This window comes from Echinococcus granulosus (assembly GCF_000524195.1).
Source record: "Echinococcus granulosus chromosome Unknown EG_S00008, whole genome shotgun sequence".
In the NCBI taxonomy this organism is placed as follows: Eukaryota; Metazoa; Platyhelminthes; class Cestoda; order Cyclophyllidea; family Taeniidae; genus Echinococcus; species Echinococcus granulosus.
Window position 1 is genome coordinate 1348007 of NW_020170388.1, and position 9238 is coordinate 1357244.

Below are 9238 nucleotides of genomic sequence, written 5' to 3' on the forward strand. Positions count from 1 at the left end.
AATTGGATATTTTGCTTCCTCTAATGGAGCGGAAGTCTGTGGAGAAAAGTGGCCCATTACGATTGAACATGCTTTAGCAAAGCATGAATCGTTAATAATAGTTGGTTCAAAACAAAGCTACCAAAAAATGGAAGCAAATCTGTGGGGATGATTTGATATTTTCCTAAGTCAGCGAGGCTGTCTAATGATAGTGGTGGTTTTTAACTCCTAACAGACTTTTCTCTACTTCATTTCAGTGTCACTCGATTCCAGAAGAGCCCCAAATTTAACGGTGTTTTGTTAAAACTACAAGAATAGGTTTAATATAGTAATTGCAAATTATGTCCTTATATAGATAGCTCATATTTGTCATACCACTTCTTAAGTGCTTTTTGTGGTACCAAGGCTATTTAAGCTAAGGAAAAGGTTTATTTGTAACAAATCTTACAATAAGTTACCAACTTTCAAAAGTCATAATTCAGTAAAAAGCCGCAATTTAGTAGCATGCTATTCAGAAAGAGTGTAGGTCACTACCAATTAATTATTTTGACGTGTTATTATGACGGCCAGTAATCTTGATGTAAAAGATTTGTATTATTGTTAAATTTGCAAAGTAAGAGGAATGATTTGGACGCTGCCATCCTTACTTTATCTCTAACAGTTAAGCGGTAACTGCGATTTCACCTCATCTCCTGACTTACGCGGAGGTATCCACACTCTTCCAAAGCTGCAGCTAGAAAAGCCTAATGTTTAAGGAAAGTGATTTTATTAACGAATCACCTGATGATCGGTACATCTCAACTGCGAAGATTCTCCGTTGTAAATATTGCGAAATTAAACATTGCATTTTATTAGTCACCTGAGCTTGACCTGTCAAGAGCATGCTTCAGTAAAAGTATTAGGTGTACGATGGTAAAATATTAGCTTCACACCTACAGCAAATGAGACGAGAGGGTAAAATTGAAATGTACTTCAGATCGTCAATTTACTCGTCACTTCTTTTATGCGTAAAATAGAACCAGGTCGGTGTGCACTTTTTTCCGACTGACATACAGGCTGACTAGCCGACTTGATTTGCTAGGATGGGAAATCCCTTTTTCATCGTTAAGCTTGCAAAGCAAACAGAGATGCCATTAATTATCCCGGACGCTGCACTCATTATACCACCCAACCCATACCTCCGAGAAATTGCATCAATTTAGACATACCTAGTGCGTGGTACACTGCATACACAATTAGTAGTTTCAAACTAATCATCTATTAAAAGTCAAACAGCGATTGTGGGAGCAACCCACACGCTCAATGCAACAGGAAAAATGCACATGTATAAGAAAAGATCCTTGCTTAAAGGTGCAGGAACTGGTTAGTCAGTGGAAATAGGGTCCCTCATTTAGTCTTGCAAGGTATTTCTAGATGTCGTTAACCCATATCACAAAAGCAACTCCTGAGAAGAAACCCACTTTAGGATGGATGGTCTAGAAAGAGGGAAAATTGCTTTAATCTAGCATTCATGCTCCATCGACGATAAAAGCGTTAGTAATAGCAAAAGCGAACATGGCTAAAGTTTCAAATTCTTTAAGTGTTGATTGGTCGCTATGATGTCGTTATCTCCCAAATTAAACAAAGTAAAACTTCCATTAATTTCTGATGCATGTATTATTGCTTGCTTGGAACATACTACTTAATTGGCTAAGGGGTCTTGTTTGGCACAAAATAATACTATATTAAAATTCACGTTTAGTAATACAGGAGCCTTGATAGCACGGTCCTTCTTCCTTTGTATTCCTATTTACCTGTACCACGGTGGCTAAATATGGACTTATAAGCATCCTCGAGTAAATCTAGGCTTACAGAAATTTATGATGTTTAACAAAAACTAACTAAAAATATCAAATAGACTGCTATAAAATAAAACCGTTAATGATAATAAAGAAATAGTTTAATAGACTGAATTAAAATAGGATTATAGGGAGCTTATGTATTAAAACAGGAGTAATTTTGTCAAACCGACAAGGAAAAAGGTGTCCGCTATTGTCATTTACAATTCTTGTTCAATAAATCCTAAGCTTCTGAAGGAGAGAGAAAAAGGGCTTCCTACTGGCACACCATAATTGCTGCTCATTCTCGTCCAGTCCCTTCATCTTGATCTTCAGCCTTTCCTTGAACTTTGGGGCGACCTTGACCAGATCTTCAAAGATTACTACCTCGTACCCTGTGAGACTGACATTCAGAGCACCTGGGTGGATGTGCCCACCGAAGATGCCATAGACTTTCTTTAAGTCAAGCTTGCATTCAAAATTCTTGAAGTCATTTATTGTGATGTTCCATGACGCCAGGCGGTTGCCGTAATCAAAGGAGTACAGCAATCCTGGTATTGCAGTCCTATTTGTCGAATCGTGGGTCTTGAAAACGTAGAGGTAACGATCATGAAGACATAGTGATTTGTTGAGTCTGTCGAGTAAATCTGGGGGTTCCATTTCGTCACACTTTGGACACATTGGCTTGAATCCCGTGACAGGTGGAACAATGGCAGCAGTGGTGACAAAAGGTATAAAGTTGCTAATGGTAATATTTTCACGAGTTGGCTCCCAGTAGAACTGGCAGTTGTCCAGCTGTAGAGGCGCCTGCATAATCTTCTGTGAGTTGTAGTAGTCGCGTGCAGTGACCAGACCAGGCTGCGCATTCTGCACGAAGGCGCGCTGATGCAATGGCACTGTGAAGCACCTCTCAGCATTACCACCTCCTGTCGTGAAGCCATTGAAGTAGGCACTCACCTCCTGCCTCTGAGCATTGAACTCTACTTTCTGTAAACCCCTATTAAGAGGCACATTTTCTAACTCTCTCATTGTCACTGTCCATCCACTGGGCAACTGCACAGTCACGAGAAGCATACCAGTGGCTTGTGCTCGAGCAGGCTGCAGACACAGTGTGGTGAGTGCAGTGGTGCATGTGGCAGTGGCACTGCTACCACCTTGATTAACATAGATCTCCAAGTCAAACACATCATCCTGTCTTCGTGGTTTCGGAATGTTGTAAATTGCCGTGAAGTGGGTAGAAACACAGACTGGTTTCGGTGAATTGATTCTTACTTTGAGATTGGTTATGTCGCTCTGATTGTGTGTACCGATTTCAAAGGTGTGTGCCACCAACTGGTTTCCTTCACTCATCTCCACTTGCACGTCGACTAGAGATTTCGGCAAAGAGTGAATCACCACTGGTGTGGGTCGGGTGGGTGAAGGGAAAGCGGCTGCGTTTTGCGTTAGTGCGCGCAATGCCACCACTGTGTCCTGCGTGGAGTAGAAGCCTCCTTTCTCATTCTGCTGTTGTGAAATCCATTGCATTGTGGCCAGTTGATCCTGCATGGAGAGGTTGGTGGGGCTGAGTGCAAGCAGGGCGTACGCAGTGGTCTCCAGATTGAGCACCTTGGTGAGGTAACTTCTCCTCATCATGCTAGACGCAGATTTCGGCCACCATCGCAAAGACCCACTAATCGTGGATTGTAGCTCCGATCGCGCTATCAGTTCGGTGACCATGGCGTTGCGCCTTGATGTGTTGGCCTGATGTGGGAATGCATTGGTGGCGTAGACGACCTTTGCCAAGAGTGAGGTGGGCCATTGAGTGAAGGGCAGCTGGAGTGTTGTTGACTCAAAACATCTGATGGCAGATTGTACACAGTGTGTAAATTCTTTGCCTTTGGCTTCCCTCAGTGCAGTGTTGGCGGAACCGAGTGCAGCGAGGACATGTGCAGTGAGTTGAAGTCGATTCTCAACCTCATTGTAATTCTGCGTCCATGTGAGGAAGCGAGTGCTGGCCTCCTCAAAGCACCCATCTGTGGAGGCGCGTTGTTGGCTGCGCAGGAAATCGAAAGCACTAGCTAGGGTGGCGTAAGCATCTAGTGACTGCCCTGAGATGGAGACAATGGGCAATTTTTCGGCCTCACTGAACACCTCGAACACATAGGCGGTGAGCCAGGTGCTTCCATTACTGCCATCGTGTGGACCGAATACTGAGAAAGCGCCGTTATCAGCATGACGATAATTCAATTGGTTGTTGAATCCATGCAGAATGTAAGTAGCAGCCTTCCTAGTCACACGATCGTAACGAGAGGTGTCTGTTGTACCGCTAGTGTTGCCCTGACGGTTGAGGAGGTAACGAAGCGCGTAGACACTAGGCGCAACCTTCACCAGATTCTGCTCTCCACATCCAGTGGGCAGTTGAATAAGACCATCGAGGTTGGCCAATGCTTGGCCAACTACGTTGCCACTGACTGCTACGTAGCTACGCAGTGAGCCTTCAACAATCCTCCTGTCTGGTAGTGTGATCGTCATTTCCTGATCCTCTTGCAAAGACTCTGAAAAACATTGACCAATCAGCGCATAACTAACAATTCTTTTTTCCTATGGTGATAGCATTTTTTGAAATCTCTACGCTAACCATGCTTGGTTCTGGTTTGCCATATTCCATGCATTGCTTCGATGGAGAACAATCCATTATTTCCACCTATTCTCTACAAAATTCCCCTACAACTCCTCTTAAATGCGATCCTTACATACATGCACTTTTCCAGGTGTTTCCTTTGCATGTATTTTGCCCAATTTGATGCAGCGCTGTCGTATTAGGTGCCACAGAATTCAGTTTAGGAATTAAATACAAGTCCTTATAAAATTGGACGAGTGCATAGCGGTACTGTTTTGCGTAGTATTTAATTGCGGGATTTCTATGCGAGTTCTTCTATCCACGGCTACCAATATTAAACACAAATTCTGCGATTTTGACGAAACGTACAAGTGTTGTTCCCTTTACTAAATGCGAGTATTTATGACCCCATTTACCGATGGAGTTAAACTGTTATTATCAACATCCTAAACCACTGCAAACTTCCCAACAAATTTTGCATTATTTTCCATATAATGCTAATCAATTCCAAGTTCCATTTAGTTTAGCTTAAATGACCTCACTCAATGAAATATTTGGTTGTTTTGTTGCAGATGGACTCAAACAACTCCAGTCCTCAATGCTACAACACACTCGACTCGTTTTTACCGGATGTGCTGCAATAACTTAATCTGGGTAGAAGTATGAGGAAGTTGGCTCGTGATATTACTCAAGATACTCTATGTTCCTCATTTCATCAAAATAGATACAAGATGCTGATAAGCAAATTGTGTTCTAAGGTACTTGAAGGGTGTATAAGGGATTACATTTACTCGGGAGGTGAATTTGGTCCTACCTGGTACGGTAGTTGCTTTAAATTGCTTGTCTATGAACAAAACAGCCAAGCAACAAGATTTACTCTAACAGTAGTGGTAAAAAAATTTTTATTTTGTCTGTTTAACTACCATCATTTACCTCTTCTCCATTTTCACTCCCAGCTACAATTAATTTGGGCGTGAATACATAAAGCAATCTACAATTAGCAATTTACCTTAGTTTGAAATCTTCATCAAATTTCAATTACATGTGGAAAATGCTGTAACATTTCATTCCTTCCATCATTCTCCGAGTAAAACTGTTATTAGTTCGGTGAGTAAAGATGACCAATCTGAGGTCTGGCACAAATATGTTCAGTTAAAACTAATACGCACAAAGAATGGGATTTATCTTTAAGGGAACAGTAGGATCAGGTACTTTACGTACTAAAGAAGCCTGCTAGAAACACTCACTAATTAAATAGCATTTAGGAATGTGATGAACTATTTCATTAACAAAATGCAAGGGGAATTCAGCCTTGTTATTTATGCTTTCAGTTTCCAATGCATCATATGGGAAAGTTAAGAGGTAGCACAGTTAATCATATCAAATGACCATGTGAAGAGAAATAAATGGCATTCGAGCTAACAAAAGTGATGAAATCAGAATGGCCTAAAGAGCTACCACTTTTTAAAGTACACCCATACACATGCATATGTACGTAAACATGTGCAAATATGAATATTACTGTATATACTTAATGGATCACAAAGGAGTGTGGAGCTTGGATTGAATGCAACTATTCTAAAAAAGTATTCAAAACCTTCTGTGTCACGGTGATCCATTGCTGGTCACCGTTGCCGCTAGGTAGTCTTTTGCTTACTCCAGCTGATTTAATGGTCAGTTGTGAAAGAGCTTTGCACATTTTTACGCGAAAAGGTGGCTGCAAATCAGCTCACATTTTAAAGAGTACTGTCCTCTATCCACCCTCTACTGTCCACGTCTCACTGTACATACATCGAGAGATCAATGACTTCAACGCTATGGGCAAAGTTTCTGCATTACTATCAAAATAACACCTAAGTCAGATTGTTACTATTCATATTCCACAAAACTTGGTTTAACCAAGTAAAGTGATTATTAACTAGAGAAACTAATTATCAATTAGCACTTCCATCCTGACCTGACTGCTTAAATCTGTAGCTGAATTCAAAGTACGCAATCTGGAAACAGGTTCCAGGACAGTGTGGATCTTGTAGATAGGACCTAAACGTAATCATGATAACTCCAAATCTGCATTTTACAATTAATGATCGCTCATTTTCAAGCAGTGACAAACGAAGTTTGGTTAATCAAACAGCAAAACAGCACAAAGCACTCATATTTTAACTTACAACGTTGGTCTTAAGAACCCAGTTCACATTTTTATCAGAGGGGCACTAATTAATGTGTAGTGATCTCCAGCCAAGAAGGACGACGTAACTCTAATAATTACATGCCTACATGTGTGCGTAAAGTTAATTACACCTCCAATCCACTGTACAAGCAGAAAATTCACAGAAATGTATGAATTGAGCATAATTATTGTGCACACTATTGAGGAAAAGCAAACAAATGAATATATCATGACTGAGAGATAAGTCACTCTGGCCTATGCAATCTCAAATAAAGATCTTTAGAAAAGTGAATTAGACGGTAGTAGGAAGTTAAGCTTTAGGTTGTTAGGCTCGGTGACAGATAAAAAATAGCAAAACCCACCTCCAGACGTGCAGAAAATGCCGCCAAGAGTGACGCTTTTCTCAACACCCTCTGCGATTACTCTCACCGAGCGTCGGACCGCGTCGGCTACTGCGACAGCCTCACATGCCCGACCCCAGCCACCGAAGCCATTATCGCTGTCATCGCATACACAGCTACCACGTCGGGCGACAGCCTTGGCAGTAACATTAAGATGCCCAACTCGAAGTGGATGAAGGGGTAAGTAGAAAGTCTGCTTCAGGTCTCCTACGCAGATGCAGGTAGTGAAGGCAGCGACACCAACTGCTTGCCAATCCCGTGAATCTGTCTCCACACCCACTTCCACCTCATAGCATGTCCTTGGGGTACGCCTACCGCCAACGCCACCATCAACGTCAACCCCTGATTGATAAGTCGCCTTCGTCGCGTTAGTCATCGTAGGGCTCGTGGTGGACTCAGGATACACAAAGACACTGATTGGCAGGTGCAGCACCTCCCCTCGTCGTGCCATCAAGGGTGGTGCGAATTCCACAAAGAAGGGCATCCTAACTGTAAGTTGGGGTTTCTTCATAGACATCCATAGGCCACTCTCTGTCGTTAAACACACCGCGTTGGCTTCCCATGTAGTGAGAGTGTCAGGTACAGTAAGCGACTTTTTAAGGCACGCATCGGTCACTTTCGCTGTTTCAAACAACCACACTTCAGGGAAGAAATCTCGGATTCGTGGAATTCCAATTTGCGTTTTTTCTTGGTAACGACTGACACCATCCTTCACGGGATCTGATTGTCGTGCACCGGTAGGTCCCATGGGACCCATAATGTGTCCCCGCAAGGGTGCATATGTGGGCTCAATTAAAAATGGGCAGTAAGTAGGCTTATGTGTTTTACTTTTAGGCGATATCGTAATGAGTTCTATCCCTGCTGCTCGGTAGGCATCTTCAGTGCCTTGAATTTCGTCCTCACTTCCGTATGTCTGATTTCTTGTTAACAGACCAGCATATGCGTCAAAGTCAATTCTGCGAAAGTTTGCTGTGTCAAATTGTTTTGACGAGACATCTATTATGCTAAGAAGACAGGTATTTGTGAAAGTTTTATTGCCTATTTTTCCAGGTAATAGTTTCAAGGAGGCGCTAACTTTCTCGCCAGGAGAAACAAGTTGCTTATCGAACTGCAGACCTCCTCCGTGTTCAATCTCAGCCATCGCCGGTGAGGAGCAGGCTAGAAGGCCATCAATTTTAACGAAGTCAGAAGCCATTTGATTATTATCAAAAACATATGCTACAGCACGAACTTCAGGTCCGAAATTCCCATCAAATTCAAGAGTGGCTTTATATTTGAAGAATGTTCTTCGTGGAGTATTGTCTGCACTACTCTGTCTTTCTGAACCAGACTTAACTATGAGAGTGGCGCCTTTTCCGCTCGGCTTGCATGTACAGCGGTCTGAGGCCACGCATAACTCACCACTTTTACTACCATTATAATCGCAAACAGGCATCTGACAATTAGCTCCCGTCCATCCTTTAAGACAACGAATTTCGTCCCCCTTACCGCATTCGTAGTGACCGAATTCGTTGTCCTGTGGCACGCATGCATGCTCCGCCTCTAGCTTGATCATTCGTGTTGTTAGTTGACCGCGGGAGAGAAACTGCAGCGTTAGTGTTGAGTTGTTGGGAAGGGCTTTGTTTGATAGCACTTGTAACTTTATGCTGCTGGGGCAGATGACACTGGAGCCATTCATTACGATGACCTTTATCGCGAATCCCTTTTTGCCGTCCCATAGATCCAGTTGTATGGATGTACTTAAATCCCACATAGGACGCCGTCGTGGCAGCCACCATGTTTCGAATTGATCGTTATCAACCGGACGCAGCAAATCATCACGTGGACCATCATTTCTGACAATTCGACGGACTGTCACATACACTGAATTTTCAAGATTCAGTGATGGGATTACAAGGTCATAGGTTTCCATTCCAGGTTTGACAGAAATACTTTTTCTGACAATGATTCGATTATTGAATATGGGTTGCCACTTATAAAAGCATTTATTAATAATCTCACTCACAATCACTTCCAGCTCATCATCTGTTCTATTCACTGAATTTCTGTACACCACCTGGCCAACAACTGGCAAACCATTTCTGTAGGTACTGGGCAAAATCAGCTCAATTTGCGGATCTGCCCACCTTCGGAATTCGGTGACGCCGGAAGTAAATACCGACGAACCCGTGCCTTCTTCCACCACCTCCACAAATACGCCAAACCTTTCGTTCCATTTTATCGTTTCATTTTGCGCTAGCTGTAACATGTTCACAGTAATGTTAGCACAAAT

General features: G+C 42.5%; 1 protein-coding gene across 1 annotated transcript in view; it reads right to left on the reverse strand. All coding sequences in view use genetic code 11, as the record gives it.

Moving 5' to 3' along the window:
* Positions 1 to 659: 659 nt before the first annotated feature.
* The window catches only part of EGR_01997 (Murinoglobulin-2), a gene marked incomplete at both ends in the record, with an annotated part of 8920 nt that continues 341 nt past the window's right edge, over positions 660 to 9238 (reverse strand). The window contains 3 exons of the mRNA XM_024491246.1: positions 660 to 712; positions 2078 to 4330; positions 6928 to 8903. Coding sequence (XP_024354389.1) covers positions 660 to 712; positions 2078 to 4330; positions 6928 to 8903 — 4282 coding nt within the window. The remainder of the gene's footprint in view (positions 713 to 2077; positions 4331 to 6927; positions 8904 to 9238) is intronic.